General features: G+C 53.1%; 1 protein-coding gene and 1 pseudogene across 2 annotated transcripts in view; both read right to left on the bottom strand.

Moving 5' to 3' along the window:
* The window catches only part of LOC309603741 (olfactory receptor 14J1-like), a 64,878-nt pseudogene extending 45,721 nt beyond the window's left edge, over window positions 1–19,157 (bottom strand). The window contains exon 1 of the transcript in view: window positions 19,079–19,157. The product of the transcript in view is annotated as an olfactory receptor 14J1-like (transcript). The remainder of the gene's footprint in view (window positions 1–19,078) is intronic.
* Window positions 19,158–19,515: 358 nt separating this feature from the next.
* On the bottom strand, window positions 19,516–20,451 carry LOC309603740 (olfactory receptor 14A16-like; the record flags this gene model as incomplete). Its single annotated transcript, XM_082338664.1, has 1 exon — window positions 19,516–20,451. One exon carries the CDS (start codon window positions 20,449–20,451, stop codon window positions 19,516–19,518), a length of 936 nt encoding a protein of 311 aa, XP_082194790.1.
* Between the last annotated feature and the right edge of the window lie 1,309 nt (window positions 20,452–21,760).

The raw sequence follows: 21,760 nt of genomic DNA, 5'->3' as shown, positions 1-21,760 counted from the left end.
TACAACTGATAACTGTTAACAGAATGAAATTCCTTAATACACTCTAGTTAATCTGTTATAATCTCAAACCCTTCGAGCCCCACGTTGGGCGCCAAAAAGGACTGTCGTGTTTTAACCCTAGCCAGCAACTAAGCACCATGCAGCCGCTCGCTCACTCCCCACCAGTGGGATGGGGGAGAGAATCAGAAGGGTAAAAGGGAGAAAACTCGTGGGTTGAGATAAGGACAGTTTAATAACTAAAGTAAAATAAAAATAGAACAGTAGTAATAATAATAATAACAATAGTAATAATAACAAGTAAGAATAGTACAATAGTAATACAAAGCAAACAATAGACTCTACAATTGCTCACCATCCTCCGACCGATGGCCAGCCCGTCCCCCAAGCAGCGATCGTTGCCCCCTCCCCCAGCTAACTCCCCCAGTTTATATATACTGAGCATGACGTCACATGGTATGGAATAGCCCCTTGGCCAGTCTGGGTCAGCTGTCCTGGCTGTGCCCCCCCCCAGCTTCTTGTGCACCCGGCAGAGCATGGGCAGTTGAAAAGTCCTTTACCACTGTGAGCGCCACTTAGCAACTACTTAGCAAGAACAAAACGTCAGTGTATCCTCGACATCATTGTTCTCATCCTAAACCCAAAACACAGCCCCATACCAGCTACCAAGAAGAAAATTAACTCTATCCCAGCTGAAACCAGGACACCTGGGATGCCACTCCTCCACTCCCATAGACTGGTAAAAGATGGTTTGGTCAAGTGACCCCTGACTTGATTCCCATCCACTTCTGGCTCTTCTCCTCCAGATCCTGCCTCATACTTGTGGCCACACGGTATCTTTGTTCTTCCTTTAACTGTTCCTGAAGTCGTAGACACTCATTTTGGTGCCCTTGAATTGCCTTTCAAGTTTAAATTGAGTTTTGATTTGGACTCTTGCTGTGCTTGGAAGACGATGTCCTTGAAGACTAGCTGTATAGAGGTCTGCCACCACGCCTTGGTAGTTTATTGCATCAGTGTCACAGCTCTGTCTGTAACAGTAACATCCAGCTCATCCGGTTTGTGCCCCTGGCTGAGGGCATTGCTGCACATTTGGTCTGAAGCAACACAGCTGTTGAACCAGTGGAGCTCATATTTGCCATACGAAATCCTGGTACCAAGTGTCCAAGACCTTGTGGGTGCAAAGGCTTTGCTTCAGAGCAGAGACAAGGCATGGACAAAAGAGAACTGCATGTCTTTCTAGCCCCAGGACTAAAGACCCAGAATGAAATGCCTAAATTCACTCAACAAAACACATCCTCCCACCTTGCAGAAATTCGATCCTGCCCTGTCACCTTCCTGGGTGTCCTCTCTAAGGATGGGACAATAAAAGTGATTCTCATGCCCAATTACTTTTCTAATAGGAGTAATGACACTGCTGGAGGTAAGTCTCTCTCCTCCCAGCTGAGGGAGGGAACATGAGTGATGCCTTCAGCCTGTTTCACAGCAGGTTCCCCTGGAGCCCCAGGGACACCTGGAGGGAGTCCAGAGGGGCAGAGAAAGTGGTGCCTTGGGCTGGGCCTCTGCTGCTGAGCTGGGCTGGGCTCCTGGCATGGAGGGAGCTCATGGCAAGTGGGCAGCGCTGCAGAGAGACAGCTCTGCCCAGGAGCAGCTCCTCTGCAAAGGGCAGCAGGGCTGAGGGCACTGCCTGCAGGCAGCAAGGGGAGAGAAGCCAGGCAAAGAGAGGTTAAAGGCAGCCTGGAGTGGGAAGGCTTTGAGCTGAGAGCTCACTGGGGGAGAGACCTTCACAGCCCTCTACATGGTAAGTCTCTGGATGCAGGACAATGTAGCTGGTGTTCCTGGAGGAATCTCCAGAAGCTGGCACATCCCACAGCCTATGGCATCTTTCAGGAGGACTTTCACAGTTTCTGTAATGTAGAGGAGGACGTGCTCCAGAGCAGAGATTCCCTGCTGCACCATCAGAGGCACAGGACATGACAGCTGCCCTCTCCCAGGGAAGGCTGCACGGGTGTGAAGGTGGGTGTGCAGCCAGGGGTGCCCAGGGCTGTCCTTCCGAGCAGGGTCCCTGCACCCCAGGGGGCTGTGTGCTGGGGCAGGGAATCTGCCGCCTGCCAGGGTCAGCGCTCAGCCTGCCCAGGGAGCTCCGCACAGCTCTATGAGAAGAAGCTGTGGGTGGAAGGAGGGACCACTGGCAGGGCAGGGCAGGGTCCTTCTGCTGTTGAGAGGTTGCTGCATGGGGCATTGCAGCTCACAGATCGAGCTCGTGCCCAAGTCATTTCCGAGGGCACTTTTCATGAGTCCGTTCAGGGCAGGGCTTTCCTGCTTCAGTCTCTGCGTTCCTCAATTTGTGCTTCCACTTTTCTCTGGCTCGGCTTGATGGGAATGGAAACACAGTTGTGTGCGTTAGAGAAAGGGCTGAGACTCCTAAGCCATCACACTGAGGTTTACTGGGAACTTCAGCAAGTGCCTTCACCCCCACCAGCCCACAGATAACACCAGCATCACCTTTCCAGGTTCATCAGGGTTTGCGTGACCTGTTCTTTAACACCTGCACACACAGAGCAGGGCAGTGCAGTGCTGCGCACACAGGGACAGGGCTGGGGTCTGTGAGCACTGGCAGGGAAGGGACGCAGGGCCAGAGAAACAGCTCCCGGCTGGGACAGCTCCAGGCAGTAGAGACAAGGGCAGGGAGGGAGGGAAATGCTAAGGGAAACCCTGTTGCAGGGGAGATACGGGCACCTCCCGGCCACCCCTGCACTGCCGATGCCTTCCCTGAGCAACACCCCTCTTGTCTCCTCTCCCGCCTAGCAAAGCCCCCAGCCAGCGTGTGGGGTCTAGGGTGTTGGTCACCTCCTCGTCCATCTGCCAGCAGGAGAGACAAAGTGCATCTCTCCTGCCATGTGCCCCTTTCCCCCTGACCAGGGGCTGAGGGTGACTGCCCTGCACTGTCACCGTCCGGGAGGTGGTGCGCAGCGCTGGGTAAGCAAAAGGCTTTCCTGAGTGCCCCCTGTCTCTCTCCTTGACTCCCTCAGCTGCTCTTGGTGTTGACGTCAGGCTCTCTGGGAACGGGAGATTCAGCTGCAGAGTCAGGCACTGATCTTGTGGGTCCTCCCATTTGGGTGTGTTTATGGCAATGACGTGTCCCAGCTTTCCTCTAGCCTGTGATGCTCTGGGCAATGCAGTCTGCGAGGCTTGGGAATGAGCTCACCCTCCCTTAACCAGGTGCCATCATTAGCACAGCTGGCTGCCTCCTTGGGGTGTCCTTCCAAGTAGTGAGCTGCCTTCCAGGATGCAAACCTGCCCTATAGCACCTTTATGCTATCTGAAGGTCCCATGGAGAAGTGCAGAGATGCTACAACAGAGAAAATACTGTTGGGTTTCTGAAAAGAGCCATGTGTGTCCTGGGCTAAATGTGGGGTGTTGAGACCTTGAGAAATGGTGAGACATTTAGTGGTCTGCACTGGATCCCTCTGCTCTCAGCAGTGTCTGGTGGCTTTTCAGGATAATGTGGGAGTGTGATCGCCCTCCAGCCCAGAAAGATGCAAGCCCAGGGCAGCTGGGAACAAGATGGAGAAAAAGACCGGCTCTCCTCACTCTGCACTAAGCCACAGGCACTCCTCTTGCCTTTCAGGACTCCCTCTCTTCTCCCAGCAGAAATGCTGAGGCTTTCTGACATCCAAACACACTCCCCATTGGAGATGGAGGGAAGCTGTAAAACTAACCTCTCCAACTGCCTTCTGCCATCCCCGTTCCTTAGCACTGGGAGCGCAGATGCTGAAAGGCCCTTCTGTGCTGGGAACAGTTTCATCTGACAAAGTCAAACACCAGCGCTGGACCCTGCACCCACCATTTTCATGAACTGTTTCCTGCAGAGCAGGGCTGACTCCTCGTCAGCCAGCGGGAAGAGCCCCTGCTCCTCATGGCACACTCAGCCAGCACCAACCTGAGCTCCAGGCACAGAGCTGAAGGAAGGTCTCCTGGAAAAGGAAAAGGGTGGGTGCATGTAGCAGGGAGAGAGTTCAGGGAAAATGGCTTTGATTTTGCACAGAGAAGGCTCCCCTAACTTCCCATTCCATTTTCCTCCTATGACAGTATCCAATGCACAGAGGAAGGATATGTCCAACATCAGCTCCATCACTGAGTTCCTTCTCGTGGCCGTCGCAGACACACGGGAGCTGCAGCTCTTGCACTTCTGGCTCTTCCTGGGCATCTACCTGCTTGCAATCCTGGGCAACGGCCTCATCATCACAGTCGTAGCCTGTGACCAGCACCTCCACACTCCCATGTACTTCTTCCTCCTCAGCCTCTCTGTTCTTGACCTGGGCTCCATCTCCACCACTCTCCCCAAAGCCATGGCCAATTCCTTCTTGGACAACAGAGCCATCTGCTTCTTCGGTTGTGCTGCTCAAGTCTTTGTGTTCGTATTTTTCATATCAGCAGAGTATTTTCTTCTCACCATCATGGCTTACGACCGCTACATTGCCATCTGCAAACCCCTGCACTACGGGACCCTGCTGGGCAGCAGAGCTTGTTTCCACATGGCAGCAGCTGCCTGGGGCAGTGGGTTTCTCAATGCTGTTCTGCAGACAGCCAATACATTTTCACTACCACTGTGCCAAGGCAATGCTGTGGACCAGTTCTTCTGTGAAATCCCCCACATACTCAAGTTCTCCTGGTCACACTCCTACCTCGTGGAGGTAGGGCTTCTTGCAGTTAGTGTCTCTGTGGCCTTTGTTTGTTTTGTTTTCATTGTGCTGTCCTATGTGCAGATCTTCAGGGCCGTGCTGAGGATCCCCTCTGAGCAGGGACGCCACAAAGCCTTTGCCACGTGCCTCCCTCACCTGGCCGTGGTCTCCGGGTTTATCAGCACTGCCGTGTTTGCCTACCTGAAGCCCCCCTCCATCTCATCCCCATCCTTGGATCTAGTGGTGGCAGTGCTGTACTCGGTGGTGCCTCCAGCAGTGAACCCCCTCATCTACAGCATGAGGAACCAGGAGCTCAAGGATGCCTTATGGAAATTGATCCGATGGACCGCATTTCACTGACAATAACCTGCCTCTCTTCGTCTGCACATTTCCCAGAGTTTGTCTCAGTCCACAAGTCTGCTTTTTCTCTTGTGATCATTCTACTTAGAGATAATTTGCTGGGTTCATACTCCTGTGGACGTTTGATCCTGTTGTGTCTGACCCTTGCACAGCATGGTGTCACATGTGGCCTGTCAAATTGCAGCTCTTCAATAAATGGGGACCTCCTGAGTACAGTTCCTCGGTTCTTCTTCCAAAGTTGCTTCTTTGAAAATGCCCAAGGACTTGGTCTTTTAAAATTTCTCTTCTCCTTTTGTTCTCAGTGGTTTTGCGGTTAATCTCAAGGTAACACTGGGTTCCACTGGATTAAAAGTTCTGCTTTTAAAGGCTCTCTTCTTGAGCAGTGGAGATGGTCCATCATCTCCCCATTATTTCCTCAGTTTCCTTCCTGTTTGACAAGACTGATGGCATGTACTAGACTCTCTGGAAATGTATTTGGAGGGGTGAGGAGACGATGGGGACTCATGATGTGCCCTGGGGTTGGAATGAATGGAGACTCAGAAGGTGAAATACCCCCAGTGGTGAAGTCCTACAAAAGTAAAGCACTAAAGTAATGTATCCAGGAAGAAGGACTCTGCAGTGCCATGGGAGTCAGTGGGAACTCAGCAGGCACAGGGAAGGGAGAGTGGAGAGCTGCAGGAGATGCCTGAGGGCCCCCAGGGCCAGGAGTCTGGTGGTGTCCTGGGGAGTGGGGCTGGTGGCAGCAGAGGAGGGGGAAAATTAAGTGGGGCTTGGGGATCACCTACAAGATGAGTTCAGGAGAGCCAGAGAGTGCCTAGCCTCTGTTTCCCCATGGCCTTGTGGTCAGCACGAGCTGTGGGGCTGATGGGGAGCCTGAGCCCCGCTGTCTGCCCCCCAGCAGCTGCTGTGGCCTTCAGAGGGGCTGGGGCTGTGGGGTGAGTGCCCAGAGCTCTGCAGCAGCCTGCGCTGGGCAGTGCCATGGAGCCAGCCCAGGCTGGGCTGCTCTGCTGGGCTGGGCTGGGCTGGGGAGAGGGCAGGGGAGGTGGGGAGAGGTGGGGAGGGGCTGGACTGGGCTGGAAAGAGCCCGGGAGAGAGAAACGCCAGTGTAGAGCTAAGATGTGTGAGTGTGCAGGGTAGGGGCAGCCAGCACCCCCAGTGCAGAGTCAGGTGTCGTGGTGAAGGAAGCAAGACACCAAAGGTGCAGAAGAGAGGGGCCTGGTCTGTGCTATGTTTCCAGGACACCCTGGGGAAACTGCCCCAGGAAATTGTCCCAGACCAGTCCCACACACCAACCATTTCCATCTCTGGCCATACACCCCAGCCCTGAGGAAGGACCTTTGCTGCATGGTCACCCCCAGCATCCTGTGGGGCTCAGTCATACCCAACTCCACTGCCATTATTAATCAAAATGAAACTCGTTTCCTCCTGACACTCATTACACACCAAGTCCCACAGCTCTTGCCACAGCTCGTCTCTCAGCCAAGCCTCTTCTCAGACAGCTCCAGCCCAATCAGGTGCTTGTCTCAACCAATTTTGAAAATCTCCATTGACTGAGACCTCCCCAGCTGGCCTGGGTACTGGCTCCGGTGTTTGGCTCTGAGGGATTTCTCAAAAATGCAGCTATTTCTGATAAACCCAGCTCTCTCAGCCTCTCCTTGTCCATAAGATGCTCCAGGCCCCAACCATCCTTCCGGCCTCTGCAGGACTTGCTTCAGTCTGTCAGGATCTTCCTTGTGCTGCTGAGCCCCAGGCTGGACACAGCAGTCCTGCTGTGCTGGTCCTGTGGTGGGTTAGCCTTGGCCAGCAGCCAGACACCCACCCAGCTGCTCACTCACACCCCCAGCTCAAAAGGACAAAGGCAGAAGATAAGGTGGACTAGCTCATGCGTCAAGATAAAGACAGGGAGATCACTTACTCATTACTGTCATAGGCAAAGAAGACTTGACTTGGGGAAGATCAGTTGAATTTATTGCCAATTAGAAGACATTCGGATAGAGAGAAAGCATAGCAAAAAAATTCAAGACCATTTCCCCACCCCACTCCTTCTTCCCAGGCTCAAATTACTCCATTTTTCCCAATTCTTCTACCCACCCCAACCCCAAGAGGAGCTGGGGGGATGGTGAATGGGGGTTACGGTCAGCACAGAACATCTCTGCCACTCCTTCCTCCTCACACTTCTCCCCTGCTCCAGCGTGGGTCCTCTCCACAGGATCCCACTGTGTTCGCCGTCAAGGCTATGTGCTGTTCATTTCTTTCCATCTTACTTTTCTCCTTTACACTCACAGAATGACAGAGATGTTGAGATTGGAAGGGACCTCTGGAGTTCATCACGTGCAACTCCCCAGCTGAGACACGGTCAGCTAGAGCAGGTTGCTGAGGACCTTGTCTGGGAGGGTCTGGAATACCTCCATGGATGGAGGCTCCTCAGCCTCTCTGGGCAACCTGTTCCAGTGTTTGACCACCCTGACAGTGAAAAAGTGTTTTCTTGAGTTCAGATGGAATGTCATGTGTTTTTATCTGTGTCCATCACCCTTTGTCTTGTCAGTGGGGACTACTGAAAAGAGTTTGGCTCCCTTGTCTTCATTCCTTCCCATCAGGTATTTATGCACATTCATAATACCCCCCAAGCAATGTTTTCTCCCGGGAAATCAGTGAAAAAAGTATGCTTTTTCTAATTTTTCTCCAGAGCGCTCCGTACAGGATAGACATGGACCTGTTGGAGCTGGTCCAGGGAGGGCCACAAAAATGATCAGAGGGATGGAACACCTCTGCTGTGAGGAAAGGCTGAGAGAGTTGGGGTTGTTAAGCCTGGAGAAGTGAAGGCTCTGGGAAGGCCTTATTGGTGCCTTTCAGTAATTAAAGGGGGCTTAGAAGCAAGATGGGGACAGACTTTTTAGCAGGGCCTGTAGTGATAGGACAAGGGGTAATGGTTTCAAACTAAAAGAGGGGAGATTGAGATTAGATATAAGGAAGAACTTTTTTATGATGAGGGCAGTGAAACACTGGCACAGGTTGCCCAGAGAGGTGGTAGATGCCCCACCCATTCAAGGTCAGGTTGGACAGGGCTCTGAGCAACCTGATCTAATTGAAGATGGCCTTGCTCACTGCAGGGGGAGTTGGATTAGATGACCTTTAGAGGTCCCTTCCAACCCAAACCATTCTGTGATTCCATGATTCTTTCTATGATTTGATGATAAGTAAGTACGGTGCTGGGATATCATAGGTGACTGAGGAGCATTAGCTTTGAAAGCAGCTGGATGTGTTGCTTGGGGATTCACAGCTTTGACAAATCCCCAGAAAACCACAGCTTTGTGTTAGAAGCAAAAGGCACGGAGCACAAAAAGACATTTGTAAAGCCTGGGAGATCCTGGGGTCAGAGTAAGGTGGGGAATCTGGGGGGTGGCCAAAGTCTGCAGAACTGCTGCAGGCATGGGACAGTATGGGAGAGTCTGTGATGGGGACAACTGAGGGCTTGGTGGGGCTGGGGCTTGCCCAACACAACCAAGGTCTCTCTCCTCTCAGCTATCAATATTGTCACTGCCACCAAGAGCCACGAGGGAACACCATTTCCTTACAGCCCCATGGCCTTGGTGCCTCCTCATCCCCCCTAGAGTCCAGGCAGTCCTAGGGTTGTCCTGCACTCGTCATCGCACACCCCCACATCACACTGCTCCATGACGAGCCCTGAGCAATGCATGAGGAAAAGGATCTCCCTTCCCAGGTGCCAGGGATGAGAGCTTGCCCATCCTTCTGGATGAAACCCATCAAGGGCTGACGTGGCAGCAGAGCCACCTGCACATTGCCTTGGTCACCTGGAACCAGTGCTGACCTCTTGCCAGTTTAAGGCAGCCCCCAGGGAGGGGTACCTCCACCCCTGCTTCCCTTCATGGCTTCATCTGTGATGGCCCTCAGGGCGCCCACTGACACCCTTAGAGTCCTGGAGATTTTAATCACATTTTAAAGGCTTCTGCAGCGGCTTGTTTAATCTCCTTTCGGTAGCTGCAGTTCAGGAACTTGGCAGCAGAGGGCTCATGGAAATGCAGATACCCTAACATGCCATGGCGCTCTGCAGTTTTCTTTAATGCCTCCCTTCTTGTGTGCTTCATTAGGGAGAGTTCAGGAGTATAGTCTAAATGAGAAGATGTCAAAAAGAAATAACATTTTTAAAAGATTTGTGCATTTTCATTATTTTTCTACTTACAGAATAAACAATATAGACAATCTCCAAGTCAAATTGATTCCGACGGTCTCATGATGAAGTATGAACAGGCAGGAAAAGCAAGACCCTTTCTGTCAGACACTCTAGAGACACTCTTCATCCCACCCACCCCACCCCAACCTGCCATTTCTCTCACCGGTCACCTGAAACTCACATCACTCATGTTCAAATGGAAGCTTTCCCCACTCAGGCTGGAGCTGAATGTCTCAGCCTCCATTTCCTTCTGCTTTCCCAGAGACACAGCATTTCTCTTAGTGTAACATGAACAAAAACAAAAAAAGGAAGAGTCATTCAGTGAAGAATAAAAAACATTCCTCAGCTGTCTATGAAGTCCAAGTTGCCTCCACTAAATCCCACTTGCACTTTTGAGGGGAAAATCTGCAGTGAGATTAGTAGGAAAGGGCAGAGAGAAAGGCAATGAAGGCGTTGGCTACAGAGACAGTCAGGAGACAGGAGCAGAAAGCTTTCAACTGCCTGAAGCTCCAAGCAGCACCTGGGTATTTGGGAGGGGTCTGAGGGAATGGAGAGTAATGGGAGGAGGAAAACCAGATGGACACTCAAAAAGGCATCTGTGCAGACAGTCTGCTGGAGAAGATGACTTGAGAAATGGTCAGCTGAATCAGGATGTGTGGGAATACCTAGAAGATTAGTGAGATTCAGTACACTCCATACTGGACAGAGCAGTGGTCAAGCAAGTGCCGGGAAGATCAAGGTTTCTTCTCCCGAGAGCAGTACACATCCTGGAGAGTTTCATGATGGCAGCACAGGAAAATATTCTCTCTCTCTGAAAAGTATTCAAACATTTCAGCTGATGAAAATGTTCCCATACTAGATAAATGTTGAGAAAATGTCCTCATCTTTGCAGGCCAAGCTCAGTTCCTGACTCTTCATGGTTTGCAAGGACCTGATCCAGGTGAGCATCATCTCTGTTGGTCCAGCTGGTGGCTTTGCAAAGAAATTGCTCCAACACCCTCCAGAAACCTATTGCCCTGTTTTCACAGTGCTGTGTTCCCTCTCCAATGAATGTCAGGGTCATTAAAGTCCCCAGACAGAGCCCCATGTCACTGATGTGGAGGCTTCCTGGAGTTGCTTAAGTAAGAGCCCGTCCACCTCCTCCCCTTGATCACCAGTTCCTTATCTCCCATCACGATGTCGCCCTAACTGGCCTCTCCTCCAAGCCTCACCCACAAGGGCTCACCCAACCTGTTGACTTTCCCAGCAAGGAGCTCCATACATCCAAGCAACTCCTTCACACAGAAAGTATTCCTCTTCTGATGCTCCCAGCCTGTGCCTCGTGAAGAACCTTTACCCATCCATTGCAGCACGCCAGCTGTGGGAGGTGTCCCACTGTGCCTCAGAAGTCACAGCTTGTGACAGACCTCGGGGCTCCAGCTCCTCCTGGCTGTTCCCAGTCAGAGGAGAATGTTGCACATCTGGGCTGCAGCCCCTGAGCCGTGGCTCCAGGCCAACCTCAGCCTTGTCATGGTGAACAGGGACACCAAGCACCCAAGAGCCCATGTGTGCAAAAGCTTTGCTGCATGGCAGAGATGCTGGAGCGGATGGCAGACGGCATTGTAAGACAGACATGAGGTGCCCCAAAAGAGAGCAATGCCTGCTGTCCCCAAGGTCCGAGGGAAACAGGGCTGGGCTGGGCAGCCCTGGCAGGAGAGGGCATGGCTCTCTGTGGTGTCTCTGCAGCCCTGGAGGGCCTTTGGCGGACAGAGGCACTGATCTCCTGGAAGGACAAGGTGCTGCTGAAAGCGTCCTTGGGTGTGGACATCCTGTGATCTACGCCCGCTCAGAATTCACTGGGCTCTTTGAAGACTGTATCATCAAGAGGGTGAGTAAAGGATGAGGCAGAGGAGAACTAGAAGAAGCTGAGAACATAGGCCCACAAGCGGAGAGCCCAGTGCAATGTGCTTCTTATTCATGCAGTGCCTTGCATCTTCTGGATAGAGATGGGACAGGGCTGGCCTCACTGCAGGGGTGGCAATCAGTCACTTGCACACAAGCACTGAAGGAATCGGAGATGGCACCTGGGGTGTCTGTCACGCACCCGCTCGGAGTGGACATGGCTTTCCTGCAGGTCCTGTGCTGTCCCTGCCAGCCACAGGCAGTTTTGGTGGAGAGCCTTGGCATCTCACGTAGCCCTACTGGCCTGTGTTTGGCCATTCAATGAGCAGCTGCCCTGAATTAGGTTAGGCTCCGTGGGGCTGTGTGAGACAACTCTTGTTACAGGCAACGGTCAGCTAGTAAATACAGCTAAAGGAGGGGAGAAAGAGAAAGACTTCCCTCTCCCTCTGGCACAGAACTCCATTTGGTCAGCTGGACACCTCTCTAGGCGGCCCTGAACAGCGTGAGTAGGGACAGGGGGTGATGTCCTAAATGTGGGCATCTGCCGTCATTTCAGCTGGCATCCTCACCAGGCTGCAGGATGATGCCCCCAGATGTTTCCCAATCTCTCAGTACTGCTTCATTATTGTGGACAACGTCTGGCACCTCAGATGTCACCAGGTGTTTGTGTGTGAACTCCTGGTCTCCATCTCCATCAGTGACCATGGGACCACAGAAAAGCAGTGCAGGTGCCTATTTTTAGCAGACACCATGACTGAAGCAAGAGGAATCTCACCTCCTGTGGGTTTGTGGCAGGCATGGGAGGGAGCTGAGGTCCTTTCCAGCCCCAGGACTAGAAAAGCAGGAGGAGATGCCTCCATTGCCTCAGCTGATTGCCTTCTCTCAGCATGGGTGAAAGAGACCCCTCCCTGCCAGTGCCCAGGTGTCCTGTCTCATGATGGGCCAAGGAAGGGGGATTCTCAGACCTAACTGTGTCTCAGAGAGGAGAAAGGGCACTGCTGCAAAGAAACGTCTCTGCGGAGGTGAGACAGGCAGCATCGGTGATTCCTTCAGTCCCTTTCCAAGGAGGTTCCTGGAGAGCCCCAGACACACCTGGAGGGAGTGCTGAGTGGGGTGGGGGGCAGAGCAAGTGACGTCTTGGGCAGGTCCTCTCCTCCGGGGCTGAGATGGGCTCCTGGGATGGAGGGAGCTCATGGGAAGCAGGCAGCAGTGCAGAGAGACAGCTCTGCCAAGGAGCAACTCCTCTGCCAAGCGCAGCAGGGCTCTGGGAAAAGGAGTAGGGCAGAGAGAGATTAAAGGCAGCCTGGAGTGGGAGGAGAGAGGAGAGCTGCAAGGGAAGAAATCTTTCCAGCCCTTGTCACGGTAAGTCTATTGGTGCAGGGCAATGCAGCTGCCGTTCCTGGAAGGCTCTCCTAAAGCTATCACAGCCTACAGCCTATGGGATCTGTCAGGAGACCTCCCAGCCCAGGGGCTCATGGTAGACAAGGGTGAAGGGGTGAAGGCAGGGTGTGCAGCCAGAGCTGCCCAGGGCATTTCAGAGGGGACTTTTCCAGAGGAAGAGCAAGGCAGGGGATCCCTTAAAGCTAAAGAGCTTTCCTGAGTCTGTGCTTTCAGATTCCTGCTGTTTCAGGAAAAAGGGGAAAGGTGCTGCTACCTGTGGAGAGGGAGACTGAGAGTCCTGAGCTGCTACACTGAGAGATCAGTAGTTCTGGTGGGAGGCAAGTCAACTGCTTCCATCCCCTCCTCTACCTCCAGAGAGCACCAGCATCACCTTTGTTGTCCTCATCAGGGTTTCTCTGACCTGTTCCTCACTGCCTGCAAACGGGGAGTACCTCTAGAGAGTGCCTGGAACTGGGAGGTTTCTTCAGGTCAGAGCTGAGCAGACAGCAGTTGGTGATGGGGTCTGTGATCCCTGACAGGGAAAACTTGGAGGGAGAAAACAGTTCCCACCAGGGATAGCTCCAGGCTGCAAACACATGGGCAGAGTGTTGTAGGAAACTCCAACCAGCAATGTCATGGGAGGGAGACTTTGGAAAGCTCCCTCTCATCCCCTCCAATGCAGACACCTTCCTCTGAGCAAGACCCCTGCTCTCGTCTCCCACCCAGCAGAGCCGCTGCCCTCAAGGCTGTGTGGTCCAGGGCAGGAGGTGCCTCCTCTGCAGCCAGAGCTCTGGCACAGCAGAGGGGCATCTCCCCTGACACGGGGCCGCTTCCCTCTGCAGGGCTGAGAGCGACTGCCCTGGGCTTTTGCTAACCGGGAGGTGCTGTGCTCTGCTGGGTGAGGAGAAGGCTTTCCTGAGTGCCCGGCTGCCTCTCCTCTCCTTGCTTCCCTTAGGAGGAGAGTCACAGAGTTTTTCTTTGTTTCTCCACCTGCTTGTGCTGCTCTTCTTCCTGCTCTTGGGCTCTCTGGCAGTAACAGTGGTGGTGTGGGGCAAGGGGTGGGGGTGCTGAGTGCCTGCTCTGGCCTTGACCTGGAGGGCGCTGCCCTGGAGGTGTTTCCATGGGACCAAGGTGCCCAAGCCCTCTCTTCATTTTCCTGGCTTGAGACACTGCAGCGAGTGGTTGGGCAATGAGACACTGCTTCCCTTAGCAGACATCACCTTCAGACACCTGATCATGCTGGACAGGGAGTCCTGCAGGGCTGTGAGCATCACTCCAGAAGGGCACAGCTCTCCTGTAGGACCTTGGTGATGTCTGAGAGCACTCGATCTGTTCAAACAAAGCAGCATCCTTGTCCTGTCCTCTCCATCCTACTCCGCAGAGCTGTGCTGGAAAGGAGAGGTGTTTTGAAATCTGCACCTGGAACAGGACCCCTCTGCTCCCAGGACAGTCCAGTGGCTTTTCTGGAGCAACTTCTGGGTGCAGTCCTCCTCCAGCTGGGAGCGGGGCAAGCACAGAGCAGCTGGGCACCAGGCTGATGGACAGAGCAGCCCTCCTGGATGGGAGCACCGACCCAGGTTTACACTGAGAGCAATGGGGCAACGGGGCAATTTCACCCTTTCCAAGAACATTTCCCAAGTGGGATGGGGGGTGTCTGAATACTAAACCACAGTGTAACGAGACACATTCGCTGCACCTCAGCTCCCACCTTCCTCGGGGGAAGAAAGTGTCCTTCGGAGCTTTCACGCTCCGCTCTAGTGCAGCACAGGGAACTCCTCCCCAGGAACCCTCCCTCCAAACACACTGCGCTGTTGCTGCCTCCATGGGTCATTGCTGTAAAGCAGGGTTGACCCTCGAGGAGCCCCTGGGGAGAGGGCACGGCTCTGCACAGCACACTCAGCCAGCACAAACCAGAGCTGAAGCCTCGGAGCTGCGTAACGGTCCCCCAGGAAAGAAAAGCTCCCTTAGCTATTTCACAATGAAGGAATCAAATTTTGCTCAGAGAAGCTTCTCTGAATTTTTCTGGTTTATCTCCTTTGGCAGTTTCCATGCCCAGAAGCAGCAGATGTCCAATGGCAGCTCCATGAAGGAGTTCCTTCTCCTGGCCTTCACGGACACACGGGAGCTGCAGCTCTTGCACTTCTGGACTTTCCTGGGCATCTACCTGCTTGAAATCCTGGGCAACGGCCTCATCATCACTGTGATTGCCTGCGACCAGCACCTCCACACCCCCATGTACTTCTTCCTCCTCAGCCTCTCTGTTCTTGACCTGGGCTGCATCTCCACCACTGTCCCCAAAGCCATGGCCAACTCCCTGTGGGACACCAGGGCCATCTCCTACGCAGGATGTGCTGCCCAGGTCGTCTTTGTGTTCTTCTTGGTTGGTGCAGAGTACTCTCTTCTCACCATCATGGCCTACGACCGCTACGTTGCTGTCTGCTGTCTGCAAACCCCTGCACTATGGGACCCTCCTGGGCAGCAGAGCTTGTGTCCACATGGCAGCAGCTGCCTGGGGCAATGGGTTTCTCCATGTTGTGCTGCACGCTGCCAATACATTTTCACTCCCCCTCTGCCACGGCAATGCTGTGGACCAGTTCTTCCGTGAAATCCCCCACATCCTCAAGCTTTCGTGCTCCGATGCCTATTTCAGGGAAGTTGGGCTTGTCATATTTAGCACCTTCTTCTTTTTTGCTTGTTTTGTTTTCATTGTGCTGTCCTATGTGCAGATCTTCAGGGCCGTGCTGAGGATCCCCTCTGAGCAGGGATGCCACAAAGCCTTTTCCACGTGCCTCCCTCAGCTGGCCGTGGTCTCCCTGTTTATCAGCACTGCCATGTTTACCTACCTGAAGCCCCCCTCCGTCTTCTCCCCATCCCTGGATCTGGTGGTGGCAGTGCTGTACTCAGTGGTGCCTCCAGCAGTGAACCCCCTCATCTACAGCATGAGGAACACAGACATCAAAGAGGCCCTGCGGAAACTCTTTGAACACAGACTACTGCAGCATCAGTAAGGTGGCCATCACCCTCAGGAAAAGCTCGCATGCTCTTTTGATCATATATTTCTTGGTTTTCTCTTTGTTTATTTTACGTCATATATTACTTCCACTTAAATAATAATATTATTATTCCCCTGCCAGTGTTTTCTGATGCAAAACACCTCACATAGATATGGAGCCAGGCTCCCTGTCTAGCAAAACCCAATAAAGAATCCAGCAGAAAATTCTTTGACTCTGCCCCCAACTCGGACAAATCCTCTGGAGCTGGGGTGCAGCCCCAGCATACAGGAGGGGTCAAGGGGCCACGAGCCCAGCTGCCACATGGAGGAGCAGGCACTTGTGGACCTCAGGGATGCCCTTTGCTGCCTCAGTGTGCAGATCCTTTCTGCCACCTTCACGTTGGGGCTGCTGCTTCCCTGGAGCCATGGCTGTGGACAACAGCAGGACCTGGTCTCTTCAGAGCAGCACTGCCAGCTCAGGGGCCTGTGGAGAGCACGGGGTGGGAACCAAGACAAGTTGGCCAGGGGAAAAGGATGGCCAGGGAAAAGAGCAAGGGAGCATTTCTGTGCCTGCAGGGAGGAATCCATGAGAAAGAGAAACCTCTTTCTGCAGGCATCCGCTTGGGGCATGCTGCTCTGTGCCCTGGCCAGGACTCTTGTGCTGGCCTGGGGAGGGGGACTGGCAATGATGGGCCATGGTCAGTCTGTGGCATCTCCTGGACCAGAGACCATGGTCCTGCAGTTTCCCTAAACTCCCTTTCCTCATGCCATGGTGAGCCTCCAGCCCTGGGGCTGATGGGGAGGCTGAGCCTTCTCTGCTCCCTTCAGAGGGGCTGGGCTTCATTTTATTTTTTGACATTTTCTAAATTTTTCCATTGTAATCAGGCCTATAACATTAAAAAGAGTATGCTTGTGTCTCACATGGAGTTCAGTGCCCTCAAACACTCCCTGCCCAGGACTGGCCTTGCCACTGCTCGCCCTTTCACACAGCCGGTCACACTCTGAGGGGCTGAGCTCTCTCAACCGTTCCAGAGAAGAAGGGTGACCGTCTTCAGGGAAACGCTCTCTTTCTGCATGGCCAACATATTTGTGTTACCAGCACTTCTGGAAGGAGTCCCTAAATCAGCAAGACACACTGCCTTCACATTCCCTCCGCGGTGCATGAATTGTCACTCTATTTTAGGTGCAGAAAGGGACAAGGTTGTCCTTACCCAACACCAAACACCTCAGCGCAGATGTCTACCTCTGATCGAGTTGCCTAGGCTTCCCTTTGCAGTAAATGGAGAGACAGAAGATGTCCCAGCAGAGGTGCCTGGGGATTTCCTGGTGACCAACTAATGCTCCAGAAGGGAGCCCTGGGTTACATTTCCAAGCGCCTTATGGGTACATCTGTAACCCCGGGGCAGCTCAGACAGCAACAGCCTCTGCATGTGGGCAAATGAATCCAGACCTAAACGCAGGTCTTAGTCTTGAGTTGAAACCTACTTAAAACTTATTCTAGGCAACAACTCAAAACAATCTTCATTTGCAGAATGTCAGGTATTTTGGCTGAGTGCTAATACTCTTTTCCTTTTTTTATTTTTGTATTTGGGAGGACCACATGAGCACAGCACATTACTTCCCCTCTGCCAACACATTTATATGCAGCTGTTCATCAAAATACATTTCCTACCAGTGCTCTCAGTGGAGAAATTTTCTTCTGAAAAACTACTCTATCTCTAGTGACCTATTTCCCATCTCTTCTTCAACCTCTCTGCCCTTTCTCCTTCCTCTACCAAGTTTGTCTTTACAGAGAGCTCCAGGTGAAGATTGATTGAGTAATTCAATGTGGGAGATATTTCTGGGCATCATCCAGTTCCCCTCCCTGCCCCCGACTCAATGGAGGGCTCCCCACAGTTATGTGTCGTCCACAAACACGTCGAGGGTGAACTCTGTCCCATTGTCCAGGCCACCACTAAAGATGTCAGACAGCATTGGCCCCAGCACTTCTCCAGGACGGACGCCTCTAGAAACTGGCCATCGGTTGGACTTTCTAACAAGGATCCTTATGTTCCCCCCAGCTGCCATGACATTTCAAAGCCAAAGGGCAGCAGCCTTGCAATGGCAGCAGCCATTTCCTGCAGCCCCCTTGGGTGCATCCCCTCTGCTCCCAGGCACTTGCCTGTGTCCAGCTGGCACTAGTGCTCCCCAGCTGCAGCTTGCTCTCACATGGCTGAAGCTTTGCTACCCCAGAGGCTGCTGGGGGACTCAAGGCCCAGGAAGACTTGAGGGCAGACCTTACCAGGCAAGGGGTGGGGAAACGAGGCAATGAGATCCTCAGCCTCTTCCATGCCTGTGCAAGGCCTTTTTGGACAGCACTGGAGGTCAAAGTAATTGCATCTTGCTTTGATTTCTGTCCCTCACTGTCAGGAGAGTACCTCAGGCCAAATTAGCCTCAGATCCACACATTTGGGACTTCATCATGGAGGGATTTCACTTGGGAAGAAGAGCCCAGGAGTGAGGAGCTCAGCTTCATGGTGAAAAACATTTTCCTTATCTCCAGGCTGAATGCTCAGTGATATTTTCCTCCCAATATGCACCCTGGTTCTGTATTCTCCGTGACCTCCTCATAGGCACTAGCAGGCTGGGATGAGGTCCCTCTCAGCCTTCCCTTCTCAAGGCTGGACAAGCCCAGCTCCCTCAGCATCTCCTCACCAGCAAAGTGCTGCAGTCCCTGCCTGTCCTCAGGGACCTTTGCTAAATCCCGTAAAGCTTGCCAATATTGTTCCTGAGTTGAGGATTTGAAATCTGGATGACGTATTCCAGAGAATTACTTTTCATTGAAATCCTGGCCATGCTCCTGGTCATGCAGCCCAGGATGCTGATGGACACCTCCTGTCCAGCTCGCTGACCACCAAGACCTTTCCCACAGGGCTTCTCCCAGCCAGGCAGCCCCCAGCCTGTGCCATTGCCAGGGTGAGTCCCCTGCAGGGGCAGAAACTGGCATTTGTCCTTGCGGGATTTCATGAGGTTCCTGCCAATATGCGCTCTCCTCCTTGAACCCCTTCATTGAGCACAGAGGCCTGGGAGTAAAGACTCAGGCACAGAAGGCCTTGAGTCCCTCAGCCCCATTGCTGGCTCCTGTTTAGTAGATCACTGTTGTTGTTTTTCAGCAGCAGCCCTGCATTTGCCTTGTTCAGCCTTGGTCTCTAACACAGCAATTGATGCTCTTCTCTTTGCTCCTGACTTCTCTTGCAGCCCCCAACTCCAGGTGGTCACCCCCTGGCAGCTGCTTCGTGCCCCTGTCAGTGCCCTGTTGGCACTGGGGAGCAAAGGGTGTATTTGGTGTGAGGAACAGCTTCTCTTGCATGATCTCCATGACATCCCTTTGTGCCCTGTCCCCTTTCTGTTCCTCCTACTTGAGACAGCCTCCCCCATGTCCTGGAACCTACCCAGCCTTATGCGCATCCCATGTAAGATTTTGCAGACAACCCTGCTCCAGGGTCTGCCAGGGTCTGGACAAGGAGAGAAAGGTCGAGCAGGGATGGCCATTCCCCCAGGGCAGGCCCTGAGCCCAGCAGAAGGAGGCAAAAATGACCATGCAGAAAAACTCACCCATAAACCTGTGGTGAGTGGAGAGTGCTGCAAGTGGACAGATAGGGAGGGCGCCAGTGAAAGCTCCCTCCAGTCCCATTCCCGAACACATCGCCCCATGCCCTCCTCCCCTCAGCCCATGGAGAACACCAGCACAGCAGCACAGCCTCGTGGGGGACAACTTCCTCAGCCTGTTCCTGAGCTCAGCTTTGGAAGAAGAGCCCAACCTCCAGACACCAGCACTGAGGAAATCCCCTTTTATTACAGACATGTGACATGGGAGGCCACTGTACCATCAGGACAGACATGCGCGCAAAGACAGACTGGGTTCGTGCCTCTGGAGAAGCGGACTGCGTGCAGACATTCCTAGAGAAACAGAATTATCACAGATAAAATGCCCTAAGGACAGGAGGTTCCCCAGATACATTGGAAATCACTTGTGAAGAGACACGAGCAGCTTATTGCTGCTGAAAGACTACAGATTGAATGAGCTTCTTCAGTGCATCTTTGAGCTCCCGGTTCCTCATGCTGTAGATGAGGGGGTTCACTGCTGGAGGCACCACCGAGTACAGCACCGCCACCACCAGATCCAGGGATGGGGAGGAGATGGAGAGGGGTCTCAGGTAGGCAAACATGCCAGTGCTGATAAAGAGGGAGACCACGGCCAAATGAGAGAGGCATGTAGAAAAGGCTTTGTGGCGTCCCTGCTCAGAGGGGATCCTCAGCACAGCCCTGAAGATCTGCACATAGGACAGCACAATGAAAACAAAGCACACAAAGGCCACAAAGACACTAACCACAAGAAGCCCAGCCTCCCTGAGGTAGGCATCTGAGCAGGAGAGCTTGAGGATCTGGGGGATTTCACAGAAGAACTGGTCCACAACATTGCCTTGGCAGATGGGGAGTGAAAATGTATTGACAGTGTGAAGGAGGGAATTGAGAAAAGCACTGCCCCAGGCAGCTGCTGCCATGCGGACACAAGCTCTGCTGCTCAGGAGGGTCCCGTAGTGCAGGGGTTTGCAAATGGCAACATAGCGGTCATAGGACATGATGGTGAGAATATAATACTCTGATACTACCAAGAAGGCAAACAGAAAGAGCTGGGCAGCACATCCTGCATAGGAGATGGCCCTGGTGTTCCAGAGGGAATTGGCCATGGCTTTGGGGACAGTGGTGGAGATGCAGCCCAGGTCAAGGAGGGAGAGGTTGAAGAGGAAGAAGTACATGGGGGTGTGGAGGTGGTGGTCGCAGGCTACGGTGGTGATGATGAGGCCGTTGCCCAGGAGGGCAGCCAGGTAGATGCCCAGGAAGAGCCAGAAGTGGAAGAGCTGAAGGTCCCTTGTGTCTGTGAATGCCAGCAGGAGGAACTCAGTGACGGAGCTGATGTTGGACATCTGCTGCCTCTGTTCATGGGGTCCTTTTCTTAGAGGAAGAGTCAATGAAGACCTAGTGGAGACTTCTCTGAGCAAAATCAAAGCCTTTTTCCTAATTCATCACTCTGCTTCACTCTGCCCCCCCCCCGCCTACTCCTTTTCCAGGAGACCTTCCTTCAGCTCAGTGGCTGCAGCCCTGGCTGAGCATAGTGTGGGGAGCAGGGCGTCTGCCTCACGCTGGCTGAGCATGCCATGAGGAGCAGGGCCTCTGCCCACCGGCTGCTGAGGAGTCACCCCTGCACTGCAGCAGTGGGTTCATGGGAGGAGTGTTGGTAAGTGTCAGTTCTGGTGTTCGACTTTGTAAGATGAAACTGCTCCTAGTGCAGAAGGCTTTGTCAACATCTGCACTCTCAGTACTAAGGAATGGGGATAGCAGAAGGCAGTTTGAAAGGTTTGGGGGTTTTAGAGCTCCCCCCATCTCACCTGGTGAGTTTTCTTGGATTACAGAAAGGCTTCACATTTCTGCTGTACTCAGGAAGATCAGCGTGAGTCCTGCGAGGCAAGAGGATTGCCAATGGCTTAGTGCAGAGTGAGGGGAGCTGGTCTGTCCCTCCAACTTGTTCTGAGCTGCCATGGCCTTGTTCTTCATGAGATGGAGGGTGATCAGACTGTTTTGCTACCCTGAAAAACAACCAGACACTACTGAGAGCAGAGGGATCCAGTGCAGACCACTAAATGTCTCACCCTTTCTCAAGGTCTCAGCATCCCACTTCTAGCCCAGGACACACAGGGCTCATTTCACCAGCCCCAACAGCATTTCTTCCTTTGTAGCATCTCTACACTTCTGCATGGGGCTTTCAGATAAAAAAAGGGTGCGAGGGAACAGGTTCACATTCTGGACAGCAACTCACAGCCTGGAAGGACACCTCAAGGACACAGTCAAGTGTGCTAACGATAGAATCTGATTAAGGGAAAACCAGCTTGTTCTCCAGCCCCATAGACCTCATTGCCCACAGCCCCACAGGTGAGATGAAAGCTGGGACACACCTGCATGAAAGGACCCACAAAATCAGTGTGTGACTTTGCAGCTGAAACTCCACCTCCCCAGGGATCCTGGCAGCAAGAATGGAATAACAACAGCAATAACACAAACAAGTGGAGTAACAAGGAAAAATACAGTGAGGATCTGGCTGAGAGAGGCCAGGGCAGAGGCATTGGGGCACTCAGACAGCATTCCCCTTCCCCAGCTGTGCACGCCACCTCCCAGACACCACCATTGCCGGGCAGCTGCTCTCAGCCCCTGGGCTCTGCAGAGGGAACTGGGCCCGTG

Source organism: Platalea leucorodia (genome assembly GCF_965183815.1).
Source record: "Platalea leucorodia genome assembly, contig: HAP1_HAP1_SCAFFOLD_190, whole genome shotgun sequence".
NCBI classification, from domain to species: Eukaryota; Metazoa; Chordata; class Aves; order Pelecaniformes; family Threskiornithidae; genus Platalea; species Platalea leucorodia.
The sequence above is the reverse complement of the archived record's forward strand: the minus strand, read 5'-3'. Positions and strand labels throughout refer to the sequence as shown.